This window comes from Magallana gigas, chromosome 10, assembly GCF_963853765.1.
Source record: "Magallana gigas chromosome 10, xbMagGiga1.1, whole genome shotgun sequence".
Taxonomy (NCBI): Eukaryota; Metazoa; Mollusca; class Bivalvia; order Ostreida; family Ostreidae; genus Magallana; species Magallana gigas.
In genome coordinates, this window is record NC_088862.1 from 1859635 (window position 1) to 1883535 (window position 23901).

The 23901-nt window shown below is 31.0% G+C and overlaps 1 protein-coding gene across 2 annotated transcripts; it reads right to left on the reverse strand.

The window, feature by feature from the left end:
- Positions 1-1348: 1348 nt before the first annotated feature.
- LOC105334283 (integrin beta-3-like) lies at positions 1349-21885 on the reverse strand. 2 transcript variants are annotated; one of them, XM_034454833.2, is made up of 23 exons: positions 21741-21885; positions 19975-20057; positions 19797-19895; positions 19131-19212; positions 16107-16247; positions 15799-15895; positions 14690-14789; positions 13927-14013; positions 13367-13450; positions 13036-13113; positions 12701-12907; positions 8988-9073; positions 6683-6734; positions 6242-6394; positions 5099-5235; positions 4706-4827; positions 4048-4157; positions 3822-3908; positions 3251-3383; positions 2996-3085; positions 2698-2742; positions 2202-2371; positions 1349-1826 (listed from the first exon to the last, which is right to left on the reverse strand). In XM_034454833.2, exons 1-23 carry the CDS (start codon positions 21820-21822, stop codon positions 1707-1709), a joined length of 2445 nt encoding a protein of 814 aa, XP_034310724.2. In that variant the 5' UTR covers positions 21823-21885; the 3' UTR covers positions 1349-1706. The 2 variants fall into 2 exon arrangements, with proteins under 2 accessions (XP_034310724.2, XP_034310725.2); XM_034454834.2 differs by having other exon boundaries at positions 1350-1826; positions 19131-19207; positions 21741-21884.
- Between the last annotated feature and the right edge of the window lie 2016 nt (positions 21886-23901).

The window sequence follows — 23901 nt, forward strand, 5'->3', positions numbered from 1 at the left end:
ATTCTACTTCATAATCGACTCGATTTTTGAAACTGCCGTGCCATGGTATAACGGGACAGTTAAAAATAAATCATTTTTTTACCTTAACAAATAAATCAAAAAGTGTAACACTACCCCGAAGTTCATTTGTATGTTTGCTACAATCATTCGATCGGCAATTAGTTCATGTTTATTAGTATTACTGCTAGAATCCTATTGTTAATCGCATAAAATAAATATTGTCAATATTCATCGGAAACCCTCTCAACTTCTTTAGTTTCATTGAAACAATTACGTATTTTTCATTTAAAACAACGAAGCACAGGATTCTAGCAGCACTTTGTCAAGTAGCTTAGGTCATATACCGTTGATATTTACCAACGTCATCTTTCATAATATCCGGGGTAGTGTTACACTTTAGCCTTGTTTTGTAAACACTGACAGAGGAAAGGCTGGTCAAGCCATATAATTGTCAATCTGCTTACCTTATAACACTCGCTGATAAAACAAAATATCCATGCCTGTATTATCCTGATTATATCCTAACTGACACTCATCTAAATCTAAGGTATCTGTATTAAATAAATAAATAAGTCTTATTTTGGCATTGTTTACACTGCATTTTGATGATTTGTTTCCCAACATGATCTTCTCTATCAATCATGCTTGTGACGTCATCAATGATAATTATACGTAATACAGAAAAATCGAAGATATATTCAGTAAGAAGAGTTTCTATTGATATTTTATGCCTGTAGTTTTAATCATTTAAACCAGGGATAAAGTTAAAATCGACATGTTTCTGAGTAGAATATGACATCATGCTGCTTATTGTGACATCATATCGATCAGAGGAATTTTTACTCAGTCGCTGAGCGTTGCCTTATCATACCCGCGCAGTAGATTTTTAAAGCTATTTCGTAAGCAAGGCAACGTCGAAAATAAGCATCGAAGTGGGCGACTCTGCTCCACGACAGTTCGCAACCAAACAGTACTATCAAAGATTGTAAAAATAGACAGGAGGAAAACTTAACATACTTTTGCTGGGGATTTAAATAGATCAGTGCCTAAACATGTTTCATGTAGAACTATCTAGCGAGAATTACATCGTCAAAAATATCAGAGGAGGACCGTAGCAAAAAAATGGTGGTGAGGGAAGTTAACAGAAAAAAAAGATTTCCATATTGCAGGGTAAAATTAAACTGGAAAGTTAAGCAACTCTGGCAAAATGTGATTTGACATACTTTTGGTACGCGAGTGTTCACTTTGCAAAATTGTATAACAGTCAGCAATCATTCAATGAAATAATATTTCATGGTGTATAAGTGTTGTTACACATTTCAAAATGATTTCAGAACATCAGATTTAAAATGAATACTAGATTTATTTACTCCGGAGACTTGTCGTTGATAATTATATCTAATGTAAACAGTCGTTCACAAAAGTTTCAAGTATACCGAACTTTCATGTACCAGCACATTAAATCTTATTTTATATATTCTTTGCAGTACTTTCTAACCAAAAGGTAATAGTTATAACATAAAACATGAACACAAACGATTTAAGAACAATTCTATGAGCAAAAGGAGATAATTCTTCGGTATATTCCCCTCAAATTACACAAACAGAATTCTGAAGTACAAACACAAAAAGCTTGTGGTACGCGTATAACGGTGTCCTATCCTTTTATAATTTCCCACGTATAAGTCCAGAGCTACCCAGTCCTCTTAAATATGTTCAGAAGTAGCCCCAATCAGCTTGTCGTACATATGTTCTACTTTGAACTCCGAATCACACATTGGGTTGTGCACGGTTTGTACACAATCATTGTAAATTGGGTTCTCAGACTGCAAAAGAAAATAAATACTTTGTGTATTTTATTAAATGTTTGAATAGAAACAATTCAAATTACACCCCCCCCCCCAATAAAAATAAACAACAAAAAACCAACAACAAAAAACATAATTAACACACAAACATTAACGAAATATATAAAAAAACAAGACAACAAAAATTCAGTGTCGTTACTGTTAGATTTTTTTTATCAATCTGGAAAAGACAGATTTTTCTATCAATCTGAAATACACAATCTTAGTTTTGAAGACTTGTCTAATCCCGAATATGTTCTCAAATTATGACCATATATTTTATACCAAGGGATATATATATATATATATATATATATATATATTAGAAAGATGTTTTTTATCTTGTGTACTTACTTTTTCCCAAGCTGGGTTTTTTATTTCAGACTCAAACCTTGAATATTCCAAGTTGTCGTATACCATTGTCAGTATTTTCCAAAGCACTAGCAGCAAGATTCCTACGATAAATATTGCACCGGAAATACCAAGACCTATTGTAAGTGGATCTGGAGGACCGGGGGGACACCCTAAAGGAGAAATTGTAAAAGTGTTGTCTCAAGCACAAAGTATAGCAATTTTTAAAATCATAATCATTGGTTTATTTTTGGATTTTGTTTGTTTGTTTGGGTTTTTTTTTTTTTTTTATTTATTTTTTTTATTTAAAAAAAAAACACAACAAGCTGTGATAAGGTAAGATTACCATTCTTAAACTAAGGAAATGTTAAACAGAGGATAGGTGATGAAAAAAAATAACTACATGTAGTCAAAAGCATGAAACTTTATTTGGAAAAGTAACCAACAATGCCATACGAAGATAAATAGAACACTAAACACACTTATTATCTAAACTCACGTTTCCTCTCTTTGACCACTACCTCTAAGCCGTTCTCACGGTCATCTGTATAGATCATATAAATGTATTTAAGTATTGTCTTATAATACGTATGACCATCTAATATTAAGATTATAAAAGCTCTTTTAAACAACTCATATGTCATTGACATTTTTACCATGGACATGTATATATTCTTTTTGACATCAAAAGTCGCTAAATCTTCCACTTTTTGAATCTTAAACAACTTTGTGAATATAAAAAATTACTTGTTTATTTACTATTTTGAGATAATCAAATTAAGTGTTAAAATACTTACACACATTAAAATTTATAATGCATTTCTGTTCGTCCTCTGTGATACACGATTTAAATGTGATGGACGAATTTGCTCCTTGGTTTTCTGGTGCTTGATAAAAAAGGTTAAAAACAATATTTGAATTGATTTTTTTTTTTACAACTTTGAGTTTCCCATAAAAATATATACATGTTGAGTATCCTCAACCACATTAATGCATCGCTTCTCACGTTAAAAAAATCAAGCTGTTGTGCGTGTACTTTTGCATGTACTAACCTGCCACTTTTAATGATTCTGTGGTTCTGACATTGGTACACAGCTGTTTACATACGCTGGAGTTATAGATACCAGTACCAAAGGCGAAACACTCGGCGCAATCTTTGTTGTTGTTACAGAGGCCAGGGCAGCTCTGCAAGAGTTTTGTAACAGAATGTATTGAACTCTATAGTTTTAAAATGTTTCTGAAATTTTTAATTAATGTTTTTTTCTGAAATACTATGTACAAACATTGATCGTTAGATAATTTTTTGGTTTTTCCCATTTATGACAAATTCTACTGTGTGATAAGAACTTATATGAATTGTTAATGAAATGAACACTATGTGTCGTTTTGAAAGACGATTACAATTAAGTTACAAATCCCATCAAGATTGTTAATATAATGGTTACATTTAAAATAGAGTTATAAGTTACATTCGGGAACATAGACTTTCTTTCAACAACTTAAAATGCAAACAACAAAACAGTTTATGCCTATCTCGGATTCTGTTGACTAATCTATCCATGTGTTAACTGCGGCTCGAAACAAATAAAATTAAACTATGTCTGAGGACACACAAAAACTTACAAAACACTTGTCACAAAGTTCTCCCCGGAAACCCGACCTACACTGACAGCGACCACACACACACTCTCCATTACCAGAGCAGATCGTCTACAACAAAAAATGATGTAAACTTTTCAAAACTTCACATTTTTTAAATTATTATTTTTAACTTTACTAACGTTAACTTTCGCATAAATCATGCAGTTACTGTTAAATTAACTATTTTGACGATTTAGTATTCTATTACCCCGTTGCTGTTTTGACAAGGAGCTGTAGACTTCAGACATTCACAGGCCTTTCCCATGTAATTGGCGTTACACACACACTTCCCGCAGTCACACCGACCACGATCTGGTCCTTACAGAATAATAAATGTTGGATGTCAAATATAAAAGATCAATTTAACCGTTTATTATAAGCATTTTTTTTTAATATTGTACTATACTAAGTCCCAAGATATCCTTGATTCACATTCTGCTTAATTTCTCGATATTACTACCTCAGGGTTCAAATGAATTTCGTTAAAACAAAAATGAAAATTTTCCAAGATTTCTCAGTTAAAACGCTCCCTTTAGGGTATCAGGTTTCAATACACGGCTGAAAAAAAAATGTGATGTCTACGGGAGTTTGTAATGCAGCAAGCCCGGATGATAACGTTGAGAAATTGCGCGAGGTATTTCGAGTGACCTCCGAATGGAGAAAGATGTAAACATTACCTATTATAAATCTCCGTAATAAAACTGTTTTTGTTCACGTGAATTTTTCGTGTAAAATTTTTCCCTTTTATCGATTTCAATTGCACTTCTTTCACAGTTATGTTAATCTTCATTGAAAATCACCTATACGTACTGCATAAGTATCTTAGGACAGACTATAACAACACTAAAAATCAGAAACTACCCTACCTCCACAAAGCAGCTGGTCGTAGCTCCTACAATTTTTATCATTACATTCACACTTGTCCCCACTGTATCCTTCAAAACATTCACACTTTCTGCAGGTGCAGTTTCCAGCGTTGTTACAAATGCTGTTTAGAAATAAAATATCTAACTTCAAAACAAAAAACAAACAACAAAATGCACAGATGTCAAATGCGTGTCTTTTGTCACAGCTCTTATATATGAAGCAAATAAGCTGTTTGTGTGTTACTTATTTGCAAATATATACATACGTATTCGTTTCAAGCGTTTTAAAATGGTCTTATACACTGATGTTATATGTTCCGATGCAGATATAATTTTATACGTATAAATTACAAACGATTTCCAATGATATCGATTTCCCATTAAACAACTAACCCTTTTGATGTTCCACAAGTTTCCTCGATTGTTCCTCTATTATCACATTCACAAACGTCACCAACCCATCCAGGATTACAGTTACATATCCCACACTCGTACGTCCCGTTATAACTACATTTATCGCTGTTTGGTTCCTACAAATAAAATGTTGAGGAAATGCTTTGCTCCATATTTAATTTAATGAGTAGCAATGTCATTCTCTATCAATTTCTATTTGCATCTGTTGTCAAATATTTAAAAAAAACTCACCTGTCTGCTAAATTAGCAAAATAAAAATTAATTGAATCTTTGCTTAAATAAATGACGAAAAGCTTTACCAAGAAAATAAATAAATTGCTTTTATTTATTAGGAGCATCGATAAGGATGAAATTATGGGAAAGACACACATATTTAAACTTGTATTAAAATAAGCAAATAAAAAAAAAAAAATTTATTAACCAGGGAAAAATCAGATAACAACAAGGTACAGAAGTAAAATAATATATACCATTTACACACTTAATCAAATTAATATGAAATTATATTTTACAGACTGATCAATTTTCTCGATTTTAAAGGGTTAATCAAGCAAATGTATTTTGTGAAATTTTATTTTTAAACATAGAAATACTCGTCCTCTCTCTGTCTCTCTCTCTCTCTCTCTCTCTCTCTCTCTCTCTCTAACATGTTTGATGGTAGTTGATAACTGTCAAAATATCACATATTTCTCATTGGTGCAAGATAATAAAAATTCTTGCTGCGCTTGCCACAACGGTAGCACGGTAAAAATATTATCCATATTTGAAAATTCAAAAGTTAACATAACAACAAACAACATTATACGATAAAAAAAAGTTCGTTCTCAATCAGTCTTGCAATTAATGCCGTCTTTTATGATGAAAACGGCTATGACCAACGTTTGTGACAGTGCATTGTATAAGTGGCAGCTTGCAATAACTATTTAAGACTATTTAAACAATGTGCATCTTTGTAAAATTGTAAACAAAAGTTCAGTTTAAATTTTGAAAACAAATTGATTTTCAGATAATTCAAAAGTCAAAGATGTTATTCGTCTCCTTTGATAGATATTTATAAATAAGGAAGTCACTGTGATGATTGGTATATGTTAAACTCTTTACTTCAAACTGAACGTAACTTACAGCCTCTGGTTGGAGCTGACAGTCACAGTCACACACGTGTTCTATGTCCACCTGAACACGTTCCTCCAGGCCTTCGGGGAAAATGGTGAAGGTCACATTTCTTTTCTCCGGACAAGTGGTAAAGTTCGACATAATGACTGGGAAGAACTTAGCCTACAAGGATAAGATCTTTCAATTGCGTTTGAAGTTGTGAGATGACCCCCCCCCCTTCCACTACCACCGCACCCAATCTTCAACTTAAAGATTATATCGTCGCGGCGAAAAAAGTTTTTTCAATCTTTATAGATTTCATTTGATAAAGCAAGTCTTATGCGCTTACGATACTCATCAAACTACGAAACTCGGTTCATCATTCATAGCTTTATCTATGCGCATGACGGTGTACATTTAATTTGATAACTAATAATTATTAATAGTTACATGTATAATACACAATCTTACCACTTTTTCTGTGGTTAGTCTTGAACATATGTTGGTCTGCTCATTAACTCGACTGTAATAGAAATGGTATATTTGTATACAATAAGAAGGGGATTAGAACCCGTATGATAATCAGTTTTTACTACAAATTATGAAGTCAATCTGTGAATATTATGATATGAACAAATACGGCCGTGTGTGATCAGATCTATCATTGAAAAATCCTTTCGGGCTTTAATGAATATGATCATGTCGTCCATATTTGATCACCTCACAATACTTAAGGAATGAGTCTTTTCTGGTTTTCGATTTGTCAAATGTAAATTTGATTAATTGTCCATTAAATCAAGATGAAAGGAAAATAATATAGTATATTTTTTTCTCTTTTTACTATCAAACAATTTGGCATAAAAATAATAATCAATATTTAGAATCTAACAAGAACTATATTTTGGCATATTGGCGTAGGAAAAAAAATCACATATTTCGCAATTCAGAATTGATATAGATTAATGAGCCCGTTTTAGTATTTTTGAAACAATAACAATAATGTTGGATTTTTTAACTAATGTGGACTAATGATATGATACTTGAGTTTCATAATTTGTTTTTAGAATACGATTTGCCTATCAAATTACCTTTTTATAAGCTTTTTAAAGCGCGCATTCTATACATTGAAATCACTAAAATCAATTTTTTTTCTCTTATTAGGTGGTCAATATATAAGATTTTTTGTCAATTTATATCTTTTAATGAAGTCTTTAAATTCTTAAAAATCAGAATAATTTTATGATTGAAAGCTTTAAAAAATGATAAAAAAATATCTTTAAAATTAAAGAAAATTAGAGGAAATGCGGGCTAAGCCATGTCAATTTTAGTTTCAATATTTATTCCAATTTAGTAGTATAAGCTGATAGACCTTCTGATATTCTATGATTTCATTGAAGAATAAAATCTTATATATATTAAACGGATGTCTACATAGCAGCAAAGAACTACATTAATTTTTATCATCCGTTAAGATAAGGAAAAAGGTAGTGAACTTGACCTGACCTTTTCGTAAAAACAAGGATGATAAAATTTGATTAAACTGATAGAATCATTTGGTTATATGATCTGTTTTATTATGTCAAAATTTCATGAATTTCTTTTTATAAGAAGTTTGTTTGATAACGAAAAGACTCCTTCCTTAAAGAATGATTCTTCATTGAAAAGATGCTTGAGTTTATGATAATTGGTATCTATTATATAGTTTTTTTAGACCACAATTGTGCTCCTCTATTTTTATCTTCATATGAAACAAATTTTATTCAAAAGCTTGTGCAATAAAGAATAAACAACTTGCGGTAGCCTTCAACTTGATATTTAAATATATAGCCGATGTTTTATCAATTAACAGCGGTAGCTTTCATTCTCACGTTAACTCGATATATCACAGGGAGCTTAAAAATGATACCAGAGATTCTCCTACATCTGTAAGATAATCACTTTTAGTGTATAAATGTGTCACTTGATAGTCCTCGTGAAAACAAAACACCTATTAGGTTTGTTACTTCGCCTCGCCATCGATGAGATTGATCAACCCAATATATTTCTATAGTCAGCCAGTAACAAACCTAACAAGTAATACTATTGTGTCCTTTTCAATCGGAATCATTATGCTAAGTTTAGAACACCGCAACATCTATTCATAAAATGTGAAAATCGTGTAAAAATTAGATGTTTGGTTAAGCGGCGGTTACTTTGTCTCTTTAAGGTAACTCCGTACCTATAAAATCATGGGTTCAAAGTTAAAAACTTAACTTTTTTTTACCTTATTGAACTTGATTTTCATCAAAAAATAAATAAAATATATATGTATCCAAACTATTTAAGATGTAAGGTGATAAAAACCAAAGGCTGAAATTATCATCTGAAAATCACACTTTTTTTGTTTAAAAATTAAATATAAGTGGATGGACACTTGTTTGCCTATTCAAATTTTATTGCTTACTATGCCAGAAAACTAAAATTAATTTAAACAAAAGAAAAAACCGTTTACATTAGAAAAATTATAGCATTTAGATATATCACTTAGAGAAAAGTAGAAAAGAGTTATTTCCCTTTGTCATTATTGAATTATGTCGAATATAAGAATGAAAAACGCTTATTAAATATCTCCAAGTAAACAATGATTTGAGTTTTTGATGTACACCTATGATAACACAGAAATTACAAATCTACTTGCAAGAATTTTAATGAATTCATGGTTTATGTAAAATGTATGACGTCACAGGAGGGTGGATTTACTTTAATCGGTTCTACAATAGGTTGTATTTTTCCTCACCCGTCTGTTTTGCATGCTGTGTATAGTTTTATTGTCAAATCCTCGCCGTGTCCGTTCACCACCAACTTTACGGTTTCCCTTAAACGCTGCAACAGAATGCAATTCTTTTGTGTAATTGTTAAATATTGTCTGCCTATAGCATGCGATCACTGAGTGCATTACAACGTGCTCAAAAATAGCAACTTCAGAATGTTTGATATTTAAGATATAATTGAAGTGGTTCTAATTTTACATTACAATGTTAAGCGTTCTAATGATCTTTGAGATTCGCTAAAAACCATTCATAACTATGATCAATACATTTTTTTTCTTTTATTGCGTGGAAGATTTGTTAATATAAAATGAACTCTAGAATAACTAAATTAGTAAATTTATAGAGATGTTCTGGATATTTTTTTTTTGTGATCGGCTTCGGCCGATCACTGTTGTGTCCATATGAGGCATCCGGCAAATGCTTCCACGTGCGCACACATTCCGCTTGCATAAGTAGTCTTATAAAAACTTGAAGTTTGGTTTAGTATTTATATAACATTTTACTCAGTTTTATTTCAATTCATTTACCTTAAGAGATGCAAACATACATAAAATACAGGTCGACCTGTTAATTCAAGAATGCACATTTTGTCTCACGCGTAAGAATTTCGATCGAAAGATTCATTCAGTAAATGCAGTTGACCTCGATGAACTGACCTCAATCATAAGAAGATGCTCCATGAAATGACCTCGATCTATTGATGTTGCATAATAGTAGCTAGGAAGACGGCTTGATTTATAAACAAGGTTGCGTTATAATGCGACCTCAATAGCAAGTTATGATGGCATTCAATGTTTTTCAGTCGCATTAAATTATTTTAATACAACTCATTCTTTGTATACGTGTTAATGCTCTTTGAAGAGCCCTACTCAGTATTCTGAAGAAGAAGAAGATACATTTATATTTAACATTTAATAATTACGTTAAAAATATAAAACTAGACAATGAGTTTACGAACGGCTTTCCCCAAATTTATTTCAAATTTAAATTTGTTGACGGTTTATAATTATGAAATTATGGTGTACAGATTCAAAATATTCTATATTTTGTAAAAAAAAAAAAAAAAACAACAAAAACAGTACTTTTTTAAATTATTTAACATCAAACTGATCATGTTGATTGCTTCTAGCTATCAATATATCATTATTGCCGATCGGTCCTTTAAAAGGAATACTTGTTTTAAATTACCGTTTAATTTATATCGATAAACTGCAAAACACATATATAATATTCACAAATTTTCAAGTTGTTTTATGACAGTTCGTATTAAGTATTTAACGCAACAGGTTTGTGACGACATCACAATGTTAAGTGCAAAGATTTACGCATTGAAGATTATAATTTTTTGTTGTTTCTTATATTAAAAAAATGAAAAAAATCGAAAGTGTTAGAAAAACAACAAGAGGCCCAAGGGCGACATTGTTTACCTGAGCAACAATAGCCATTATAAAATGAGCTTTTGGAGTAATATAGAACATTGAAACTTTGAACTTTCGAGGGTGAGCTAAATATTTTATAAAATAACTCAAAGCTGATATTGGTCTCTGTTTCTGATATATAGTATTACTAAATGGATTATTTATCGATCCATCAAATAAAATATTAGGGAATCGAGGAACCACAACCGTTTGCCATTTGGTGGAGCATTCGCAGCTGTTTTATTAACTAATAAAAACTTATAGACTAAACTAAATATGGAAAGTCAACCAAATCTATCAATCCTTTGCATATTTTTTTTCCATAATCTTTACAATTTTTTATTCCATTGTCTTTCTTAACATGTGTGTTTGTGAATCAAAACGTTGTTTGATATATAGTACTCAAACATAGTTTCGTAAATCCAGGAGATTTTTGTCAGAAATAAGCATGACCGGTGGGAATTCCCTGCTATCTATATGCGGTATACATGATCTTTTGTGCCTTCTCAATCGCATAATATAGAGATTTATCCTTCGAGTACATGAGAAAAAAATCACGAAACAAATGTTATAAATAATTTTGAAAGACTCTAACAAAGAAGTAGATAACTCCTTAACATATATCCTGATTTTACGTGTGCAGGATTTAAAAGCGGGTTATTTAGCGTTTTAAAAGCTTGCAATGTACCGTGTATGCACCGAACTTAAAACTGGAGGATTTTTCTCAGAAAAAAGCATGACAGGTGGGAATTTTTCCTGCTATCTATATATATGCAGTGTACATTTTTTTTTTCATTTTCAGTTGCATAATGTAGAGATATATCTTTCAAGTACATGAGAAATCAAAGTAATGAAGTACTGACGGAAGTTGATTTTATCTATTATTATTTATTATCTTGCATGGCAATTAGGTTCTAGTCTGTATTTAAATTTCGCACTTTTTTACGATGTGGATTTTCAGACTTTTCTGACAAGAATTTCGAGAAACCCCATAAGAATCATGTTGTGTAATATTTAAAGATGGATTTTAAATTATGTATTAGTAATCAAAACAATTCTAAAAATTGTATGGATCCAAGCACTATTGATATCGAACTCTAGTCTCGTTCAACCAGACGTTCGGCTGTCTCTGTTAATCTCCGACAATCAAGAGAGACTCTCTGCTTGTCGGAGATTTACGGAGACCGCCAAGCGTTTGGTTGAACGAGACTATATTAAACTCTGGCGTAAGATTACATGAGACTCAAAAATATTGTTTGTATTATATAAAATGTGACTATTTTCAAAGTGTTTATAGATAAGTTTCCTTGAAAAACAATGCTTTAGCATACATTACATCGACTATTTCTATTATTTTCCAAAACTAAGACTTGTCAGCGGTGGTGATTTGTGCTTAGGTCCAAACACTGTTTCACATTTGGTTTGCCACAGTAACTGCATAGGAGAGTTGATTAAAATCAACTCCCAAAAATCACCAAAAAATGTTATAAATATTTTGGGAGACTGTAACAAAGAATTAGATAACTTCGTTAACATCTATCCTGATTTTACGTGTGTATAATTCATAGCGGGTTATATAGCGTTTTAAAAGCTGGCAAATGTTCCCTAAAAATGATATAAAACGATGCCTTAGACTTGCTTTGCGATTACGACGGTTTGGAAAAATATTTTGTGATCTGTACCATCAATTTTCCTCCTTGTTTGGACAACAAAAGTAAGCATAATGTCTGCGTAGTGTGTTTGTTGAAGTAATGATTTTATTATCATGAGCATAGGTCACTTTGACAGTTTTAATATTACACATTGTTCCTAAAGTATTACAATGTGCAATGGTCAAGTTTAACCGATATGAAATATTAATGATGTTCTAGTTTAAACCATTTAAACTTGTCTGAAGATAAAAAATCAACCATGCATTTTTGACATGTACTTTTTTTTCTTATAAAAACATTGACAGATTCGTATGTGACAAAAACGGAAAAACCCCCAGAAAAGAAGTAAATTCAAATGATGTTCAAAATGTTAAATATAGAGTTGTTATGCACATGTACAAAGATGTTCTACTAAACGCAAATTGCTTTTTATTACTTATATGGTATATAGCGCAATTCATTCGATAATTTTCTTTATACAATCACCGGAAACGACTTCATGGTTAATTTTGTCTGAAAACAATATCTCAGCGAAATAGATTTCAGAATCATTTTTTTTTTTATACATAATTGATTCGATATACTAAAATATTACATTTATTTATATACCTTATAGTTATCGCTGACGATATCCAGGATGTTGCGTGCGTCTACTGAAAGCGCAGATGCTTGGAGAGTATGTCCGGGCATTAAAGTGGCCAAAGTGTCATAATACAGATTCCGAACCGTTAGCGACGAATTTCCACCAATAACAAAAATGATGTTTATGTTGTTCTCCTTGGCTTTTTGGATTATTTGTCCGACAGACGGATAATCCTGATGTAAAATTTGAGATTCAAATTAAAAAACGTTGAATTATCGTTCATGAACTGTTATTATATACAAACAAATATATCAATTTCTACATCTTTTTTTTACTTCATATAACAAATAAAAATCAAAACCTGTAGATTTGCTTTAGTATAAAACCCTTCACTGTCCAAGTGACAATTTCCATCATTAGGCTCAAGTAGTCCCGCAAGCTAGGAAAATATGGTTACATGTATATAAGTGAACTTTGATGTCTAAAATATAGGTACACAAGCTAGGAAAGATGGTTAAATTAGTGGACTGGGATGTCTAAAAATAGGTATTTTTATATTGTAAAAGTAATACGTTTTAAAAAAAACGATCAGATAACGATGATAACAATGTAGTCTTTGAATAACGGAGTGATATCAAAAGTTAAGATAGAGAATAGGAATTGTTCTTTCCTTTAGAGACTATATGACTCACCCAACCGTCTCCTCCGTGATGAAAAGCCATATCAGTGGCATACACTAACATTCGTCTGGATTTCTCTCTCCATCCAATATGCTCCTTTTAAATAGGCATGAAAAAATATGTAAAATGTTTTTTGTTTTGACAAAACGTTGTTCCTTAGCATTATAAGTGTTGGATGTCAGTTTGTCCGTGTGTTTGTTATTTTTTCATGACGTAATACGTTCTTTTATAACAGAAAATATAAACCTTGAAAAAAATGGCAATTAAATTTGATTCCACACTGCTGTTTTAAGTAGCAAATGGGCCTTTAATTTTTGCAGGCCAAATGTTATTGTTAGGAGACGCAAAAAGCATGTTCCGGATACAATTGTAAGTTTCTGTAATTTTGGAGTTTGGTCGCAACTGCATTGACTTAAAGAAACATAATAGATGAAACAGCTTCTAAAAATACGAAACAATAAAAATGATCGTTTTACAAGAACGTTTACTAAAATTAGTCATTAAGGTTTGTCATGTCTAGATATTCTTTTTTATTTTCATAAGTACAAACTTATTAATTTGTGAATACCTACCCCACACACCATTGTTTGTATCAAGCCGTCAAACATTCCGACAGGCTTGTCATAATTAGCTGTCACTTGTACGTCATCAATGGCTTTCTGAAAGGAAAAATCATGATATAAATAAACATATCATTTATTAAAAACAAATACATGACGATAAAAGTGTAACTGGCATGGGTAATAACAATGGGTAAGCTTAACTTTAGCGGGAAAAAATCACAATAAATACAGTACCGTACGAACTCTACATTTAGAAGTAATTTAGCAGTAAAAAAAAAACCGCAATTATCTATTCTTTTTTTTTGCCTTAAAAGACTTAGTACAAAACAAAAGCAGGAACATTCAGCCATTGACATATACGTCTCGGTGCTAATCACAAGCCTCTTTATGCCACTCTTCTTGCTTTCAACATATTGACCATATCATCTTTAACTAATTTTTTGTAAGGGTCCTTAAAAAACTTTATTGTAAAACAAAACCGACAAATGAGTAGGGAGAAGGACAGTTTTAATGAAACATTCTAAAATTAAACTATCGGCATCGTATTATAGGAACTGTACTCTTGTTTCGAGTGTAATTCAATATCAAACTAATACTTTGCTCTGTATCTTTTATAATGAAGAGGTGAGTCAATATCGTTTGTGTATCAACAGCCCCAAAATAAAAAGTGACCCTGAATCGCTAAAGGATGAATAAAAGCCCACGTGTCCCAAATCGCTCTATGTATGTGATATCTGCGTACTTAATGTTAATTCTCTGAAGTAGACTGTACCTCAAATGCTTCAATGTCGTCCGTAAGGTTTAAGCGATGCCTAAATGAATACACTTTTTCACAAACGCTGTCGGTAGTATTGAAACAGGGATCATCTAAGCTGTAGCACAAAATAAACTAGTATTGATTAAGATGGAATAACACACCATGAAAAAAGAATCTCAAACTAACAGAAAATTATTTGATTATAATTTAATTCTGGTTGTAACACGCTTTCTAATTGGTTGAAAAATTCATTTTATATCGTATAAAGAATGTCGACTACGTCATAGTAAGACTAACGTCAAAAACGTATCAATCCGCCTAACGTTAGGTTTAAATTTTGTACACTTTGATGTCATATTATAGATCAAATGACTGTTTTTATCAACATTTGATAGCAAAAAATTAAATTATAAAGAATGAATTCAATATTATTAGTTTTATACTATATAAAATAGTTTGGAACAGTTTACGCTTTTTTATAAACCGCTTTGCAGTTTATAAGGCGTAAACTGCCCCGAACCATTTTATATCGTATAAAACAAATAAATATTGAATTCATTCCTTAAATAAAATCTAATAATGATCAATAAACTGATTTGGAGTAAGATACATGTTTCCGTCGATAAAATGTTTTGAATAAATCTAAATCAGAGGTCATCCGTTTTGTGATGATGTGTAATCCCACTTTAACTTATATTAAATGGAAATTATATGGTGTTTTCCGATGAATTTTGAAACCAGGGCTAATTGTGACCTCTTTTAATCAATACAGTGCCGCATCTTATCCTTTCCTTGTTTAACATCGTTAATGGCAGCACTGCACTGATTTCCTTAAAGCTTTAGAAGGAGAGATTTAATAAATATATATAACAAAGCTCAAATTCAAACATACTGTATATACAATGGTAAATTGTCGAGCACCTAGCCTCAATGAAAGTGAATAACAAAATATGATTTTAAAAATCAATAACTAGTTAGTAATATAGGCTACAAGTCTATCAATATGAATATGATCATAAAAATAATTACACATGTAATTAATTTGTGGATAAATCTAAATATAGAAGCTTTAAGGTTTATATCTAGACAATGTTGTTTCTTTGTGAGTTCAGTTAGGTACTTACAACTCAGCCGAGGTTCGTGAAAATGGGCGAACAGCCTTATCCATCGAGGTTCCTAAACCAAACCGATAATCGTCCGTCAAATTCTTTATTCCACTCTCTGAGAATAAAAGATTGTTAGTCCGTTTTTTCATTGTGTTTACTCATCCTATGCGAGTCGCTGAATTTAAACATTTTATTGACCAATCTTAAAATATCAAGTGTCGACTTTTAAAACAAACTTTTCTATCGTGTCTCTGTGTTTATAGTGACTATAAAAAGATCAGTATTCAGTTGGTATATTAAGTCATTATTTTTTCTATAAAACTCACCTATATCTTTAGCCAGCGATTTCAAAGAGCTCTGCAGATTTTTCATAGTAGGTGATGGATCATTTAAAAAGTACAGATCTAATGGAAAGTCTTTTGCAATTTTATAGGACACCGAAAAATTTGTCTTATAAAGAAATAGATCTGAAAGAAAAAGCAAAAACCTAAAATACAATTGTTCAAAATGTATATATACATGATGGAAGCAATTGCTTTATCTGCGAAAATAGTTTGAGCAGAGAAATAACACATTGATCTGTTTAATTTTAAATCATTTTATTGTTATACGAAATCGTGATGCATTGTCGGATACATGGTAATCAAATTATATTTAAAATCCATTTCATGTACACCCTGTAGCAAATCTGGTCTGCATCTGATATTCATTAATTTTTCGATATGCATGTAAGAAGTACTCAAGAGTTCAAGTGATATCATGTTCAAGACTGAATATCAAGTATCAATTGTTAGATATCTCTTTTGAAAAGTTTATCTTTCTTAGCTGTTTCAAAAACCAGGAGAATAATGCATTTGTTTTCGTAAAAATTACGTTTTCATTTTAAATTTTTGTTAATATATAAAAAGAAATGTTATTTTAAGATAAATAAATCTATAATTTCGATTCATTATTGGTTTTTAATTCTTTTCTGCTCCAAAGTTTGTTCAATTTCTAAACACTGTCAAAAAGTAATATTAATGAGATTTTTTTTGGATTGATACTCTGATTGATATTAACAATTCTCTTGACGATCATATTTTAAAATTATTTAAATGGTAACTGCAGCCAAACCGATTTAAAACCCATGTCAAAGAGTTTATTTACCAGAATTTAATGCATAAAAACTGCATCTAAATCGATGCAAAAATAACGGAGTTACGCCACTTCAAAGTGGCTATTAAGAGAAAACAGAATTGGGCGATAACGAGGCTTCAGCGGAAGTGACGTCACGAGGTCAACAGGAGGGAAATTTCTTTACAAAGCTATACAAATTGAATTCGATTTTTCAGCCAAAATGATTGATATATGTCTGATGTTTTGACGTATCTACTTATCTTAAGTATTGTAGATATAGAATTTTGTATCCGTAATTATTTTATTAGCATACGGGCAGATTTCTTTTTAAAAGAATTTAAAATTTGCTATTCTCGTCGCCTTTTTACCGATGAATACGATATCTCAAAACGCTTGCATGGGCATATTTATGTTCATTATTCATTTTTTGATTACATAATATCCTTTCACACACGAGTGATCCGAGAAAATGACACAGGTAAACAGGTAAACTAACGAAGCCACTGCTCCAGACACGTGACTGTGTCTAGGGTATGTATACACATGGTACACGAGTCTGGTGAACAAAGAGAGGGTGTCACACCTCTAGACTGGTAAATTGATTTGTGTATAATTAGCTACTCAACTGTTAAAAAATAAAATTAAACTATGTAAAATCAAGCATTCGTAACCCTGTATATAGTCCGTCAATCAGTGATTAAAGAATCATGCATGAGACTATCAAAAAGTAAACTAATGTTCGAAATAAATGCTTTCATTGTTCTTATCTAATCACGTAAATAATGACCAAATTTACAATAAGCAATTTAAACCTTTTTTATGTGATCAAGTAATTATTTCGGAAGTAATTACGTTTGACTTAATTTCTCTTATTTAATAAGTGCAACTTTCTTTCGAGCGCTATGGTCAGCAATTTAACGCTAAAACTCCATATAGCTTACAGGGGCATGGTCACGATCGATTTTGGTCGAAAATTATTTTTTCGATTTTAATGTTTACAATGCTTCAGTGAGGCATTTGTAATAGACAATCAAAATTTGAGTGTCATTTGTTGAGTTATAAGCGAGTTACAGAGTTTACAATTGTTCGCTATGTAAACAAAGCTTTTGTTTACATTTTGAATGTTGAAGTCAAAATTCTAGTTAAAGACCTCAACTGAATGTGTTAATCGTTATGAACTGTTTATCTATGCTTAAAATGAATAAGAAGATAGACAAATCAGCTTAAAAAGATTTTTTACTGATATATTGAACCTATGTAAACAAAAACAGGGCACGAATCTTGTTTACAATACGAAGAATTTTGAGCCCTGTATCTTGCTTAAAACTAATTGACTTGCGCCAAATTTCATTTGATCATTAGACCAAAATCGTGACCATGCCCCTTTAAATTGTTATACTGACAACGAATCACTATGAAATCTGAATAAACTTTAACATTTTGACAAAGAATGTAAATAAATGTAAAATGAAATTCCATTATCGTATTTTTAAAAGAGTACGAGACAGAATTAATCATTCAGCCATCTTGGACTTTCGCCTTTCGTTTTAATCCCGTGTTGGTTTGTTAAAGAGTGCATTCTTTTTTTATTGTTATTGGTCCGATATCAATATTATTGAATAATCGGTCGACATCATTTGTAATGTTATGCCTTATACGAGGAATAGACCCCGCGTTACCTTTTACGAAATATGTATTATCAATATTATTAATCAGTTAATAATGTCACGGGAAAATCATTCGAAAGAATGACAATATCAATAAAATATGTTCCTTATAACAATTGTGCTTTGATTATTTGTCATTTTGCTACATATGCTGTGCATTTATACGCAAAATGTGTTAACTTTTGACTAAATTCATGAAGCCAACAATTTTCCGAATTCGGCATTTTTGTTCGACAAAATACGGTTTTAAACTTCAACAACAGTGTATTTAGTCATCCAGGGTTGATAATGAAATAAAACAACAGAAAAAAATGTTTATATATCGATAAAACAATGCAGAAAACGAACAGTTATAGCGGCGTTGACCCCGTGACGTCTCAGTTCATCTCGTGCCAAATCGGCTTGATTCAAAACTCGTTCAGGTGTGAAATCGGGTTTTCCCCAAAATATCTCAAAACCTACTTATGCGATCGCTGTAAAATTTTAAGGATGATGTTTTTACACATAGATCTCCATTATATAAAAAATTGACCGGTACTGCAGGTACCCTTTAAGACAAATACTCACTTGGAACCAACTTGATTGAGACATGCTGTGGTTTAATTTGTACCGAGTCTTGACCTTGTCCGCCATCAGAAAAACCACTGTTCTAAAAAATAATCTTGTGCTAACAAATGCTAAACAATTTGCCAAAATTAACATAAAGCAATTTTTCCAACTTTAAAGAAGATTACTTAAAACCCTTTTAAGAATATATTTTTAAGCGATGTCTTATACAATGTTTTCATTTTAAAGTACATTAATTTGCATTAGCAAAAAAAAAAAATGAATTCCTGATGTTTTATTAAATCGCCCTACTTAAGTCCATCTTGGAACTTCCTTTGTCAGCTAGAATGCACTACCGAAAAAAATATTTATACAATGTGCATATGTATAAATTAAAGTAATAAGATCCAGGCCTTAATTTGAACCTCTAAAATTAAGACATTCAATTCTACAGTTAAGATAGAACAGCCACCGATTCTCATATCTTATTTCTAATGTTGTGCCATGTTTTGCATTTGTTTACTGTTTTTCTTACAGGAAGTGGGGGCTAGTCGTTTAGGTTATGTGTAAGGCCAAATTTATGTACATCAATATTTCTTTCTGACTTTATTCATAAATGTAAATAACAAAAACTTGTCTAAGTTTTGTAGGAGAGTAATTTGGGACTAAGTTTACGTTAACAGTTACCTTGATTATCGTTACGGCATGGTCTTTTCTGTGGACAATGTTTATGCAGCCATCCTCTCTAAGAGTTCCATTTGTCGCACAACGAGTCTTCGTAAAGTTCTGGTAATTATAAATAAATGTAAGTATCATAGTAACTGCGTTGCAAAGCCAGACCTAAGGATTTCATTTTTTTACTCACTCGATCTTTACACCAGCTACATTGTTGTGTAATGAGACATTCCCCGCACCTCTTTCCAAAGCATAGACTGTTTACACAGTAAACTATATATAAAAAAAAATGTCAAGTAAAAGGAAGAAAAGTTTGGTTATTGAAAAACTAATTTCCGGGTTGCTACATAAAGTTATTTCTTAATACTCGCTAACAAAAATATTTTACGTGGGAAAAACCTTTTTGTATTGACATGAATATATATATATATATATATATATATATATATATATATATATATATATATATATATATATATATATATATATATATGGCCAATAGAACAATAATCAGTATTCAACTTTCTTTAGCCTCCGAGTGTTTTAACGTGACATTGATAAGATCTTTAAATATCATTTTAAGACAGCGTTTTGAGGAAATATGAAGAGACACTGTATTAAGGTAATACACAAATGGGGAAAACATGGATAGACGTATAACGAAGTGAAATAACTGTGTTTTAAGTATACGGTAAACAATAAACGAGTGCCAAAACAATTACATCTAACTATAATTGAAGCTGTGCTAGGAATAACAAAATTTGTGAAGAATAGCAAGCACACTTTTAAAAGCACAATTCGAATGATAATGCTATTTAAATACGTGAATCAAACTTTAGATGATTTCCTTATACTTACATCTAATATTCAACTTCAAGAGATAATTTTTTTATGAATACTGATCATGATACCAAATATGATACATTTGATATCTATTAACAACCATCTTGTATTGCATTTTTTACGGAAATTGATTTCAATTTACAGCTGTATAAAAACTGACAGGACTTAAATCTACAAGATCCAGTTCTAACTAGTTTAATATATCAATCGAAACCGTTAGGAACTTAAAAAAATAAATCACGGACTGCACGGAATAAAGATGATGATGACAGGCTCAAATTCCCATACATGAAGACTTGGCTATTTCGTTCTTTAATGTAATCATGCACATTAAAAATTGGGGGTTTAGTTCATTTAACTTACTTCTAAGATCAATTTATTAATTTGTTGATGAAAGGTGTAAAGATAAACATTAAATTCTTTAATTGATAATTCATGCTTGTTTCTGTGATAACGACCATTGTACTGTCGCCTCTTTTACATCCCACATGAATATCCAACGAAAGCAATGCATTGTTTATATTTTTCATTAACTTGATATAGATGAGTCGGTATGGTTACATATCTTGAATAAACGTAGGTAACTCTTCAGATCGTTAAATATATCGTATAGTATGTACATTAAGAAAATAATATGGGTATATTTTGGAGCATATATTTTAAAACTATAGACTTTTCAAAGCACGCTATATCAATTAATATCTACCTATAAATGTTCTTTCTACCCATGTGCGTGATAAGGATGATGATTGAAAGGTCTTCTACAAATCGGAGTGATCCTTTCAAAGGCTAGACCGAAGTTATTTACACTCGAAGTAGGTCTAACAAATGTTTCTGACCAATTTTTTGAACTTATCAAATACAACTTTCAGGATAAAAATCGAACTAAGCAAAACTCATAAAAACAAAATTACGAAGATAATTGCGTCTTTGCTTAAACTCATAACCTCTTTGTTGGAGTTCATCAGAAATTTGTTACTGGTTAAGCTTTTTTTAAAATGCCTCAGATTAATGGATTGTCGTTTAAAACTTTCAAAATGGGATTCCTGGACAAAAATTATGAAATAATTTGTTTGAAATAACTTCAACTACATAACTAAGAAAAAATCTTACTTGAGCAGCATATGAAAATTAGGCGTCCCCATGTCGGTACTTTCATTTTGAATGCCACACGTAAAATAAACTGATAGCACATGAGTGTTTGAATAATCCAATACGGACTTTATTTTGCGTCTTACTTCCGTATCTCACCGTTAAAGTGGCTTATAATCGATGGCTATAAAACTTATATAGTTGTAAAATGTTCGATTTCTAAAACAGAATGAGATAAAGTTCTGTATGCATAATTCGCAATCGGATTATCATGTTTACATACCAGACGCATTACTTCATACGGATAAAATATTGTGACAATTTGAGGACAGATCCAATTACAGTATAAACGGTTTATATGTATTCATTTTTTGGTCCGTAGCCGTTCCTCCCATAAGTAACAAAATAAAGACTTCATTGTACATAACTAATAGAAGCGTGGTTTTTTTCTTATTGCTCTCATTTGCAAACTAAACAATAACAACACCTTTATCTCTGATTTGTAATCTCTTTGAAAGACCTAAACTATTAAAGTCAAGATTTGTGATATATATATGTATCAGGTCTGATGAACTAAACCGTGCCAACTGTTATGGATATTGATGACCGTTTTTCTTAGAGAAGATCCCTTACATGTATCTAACTTGAAATTTCAATGTAAATTTCCTTGTTTTGTAAATGTTTTTGTTTTTCAGCGTTTTTTAAGGTAGAGGAAGTTAATATTAAGGGTTCTTTTAAATCCAACGTCGTTATCATATTGTTTTCCTCCTCCTTCAAAGTACCGAAAACTGTTTTTATTATATTTACCATTCAATTATACTTCATAAGGAACATTTTATGACCTTTAACAAAGTTTGGATACAACAAAATATTTCAAATTTTAAACTATGTAACGAATTTTATCTACATTTATTCTTCCAAGAAATTGAAATGGCTTTTTGATATCAGATTACAATCTAAACATCTCTTCCTGTTTCCTCTTAAAATAGAAGGCACTATAATTAATCTTGAACCCTTGATACCTCTTAAAATAACAGGCACTATAATTTATCTTGAACCCTTGTTACAACATTAACGCACTTTGAAAAAAAAATGTTCAGGGTAAAGTTAAAATAATTGATACTTTTATATACACTAAATGATTGTTTTATCCTTGTTTAGCTTAATGTGATTTATTTAAAAAAAGAACCAATTGCATTCTCAGCTAACTTGATAAACAGTTTCTAGATGAGATTTTTTTTCCTTTTCGTTCATTGGGAGATTTGATTTTTCCAAATATGAAATGAACTTCATCGCTAAGTAACTGCATTTTTTTTTTTAGTATACAGTAAATTTACTTATTATCTGGTATATTGGGCTATGCAAGAACGAATAAGATTTATGTATATTAATACTGGAAATCAATGTATAATATATTTTAACCGGCTTATTGCATGTGTTTTTAAACAAACATGATGTGCAGAAAGGATACGTTAGTTATGTTTATCAAAAACAATATATTTTAGAAGATCAGTGGGAGAAAAAAAACCCGCATCCTAATGCTTTTTTATGTTTATGATGATTTAATATTTGATAATGTAATTCGTTTGTATTGAAGTGATTTATTTGATTATAATATGAAAAGAGGGTTAATGTTGAAACATTAATATATTCTTTAACATATCAGTGGAGATATTATTGTTTTACAAGCTCGTTTTTTTTTCAATATCACTGCCTTTACTTAATTTACAACAGAGCATATCTGTTTTTCCCATCTGAAATGATACTGAAAATCAAATGTTTTGGAAGGAAAAATGAGGGATAGGGAACCTTCTTCCTCTAATCAATTAAATGATATACTGTATTCTGAGTTCATGAACCAAAGATATATAATATATAGATATATAATTGGCCTGTATCTCACCCCCATCCCGTTTTCAAATACGGTAAATTAGATTCACTAGTGTTTACAAATCATCATACTATCAGCAAATTAGAAATTCAATTGGAAAATTTGTGATTTATACATATTTTTTTAAAGTGCTTTAAGAGTCTCGATAATGAAAATGTCGATGTACCTTCTTAACGCACTTCAAATTGTTTTTTCAAAGTGGGTGACTTGGTCCAAGATATAACGCACTTTGAAAAAAAATCAAAGTGCGTTGATTTGGTCCCAAACTTTTTCAAAGTGCGTTGCCACAAA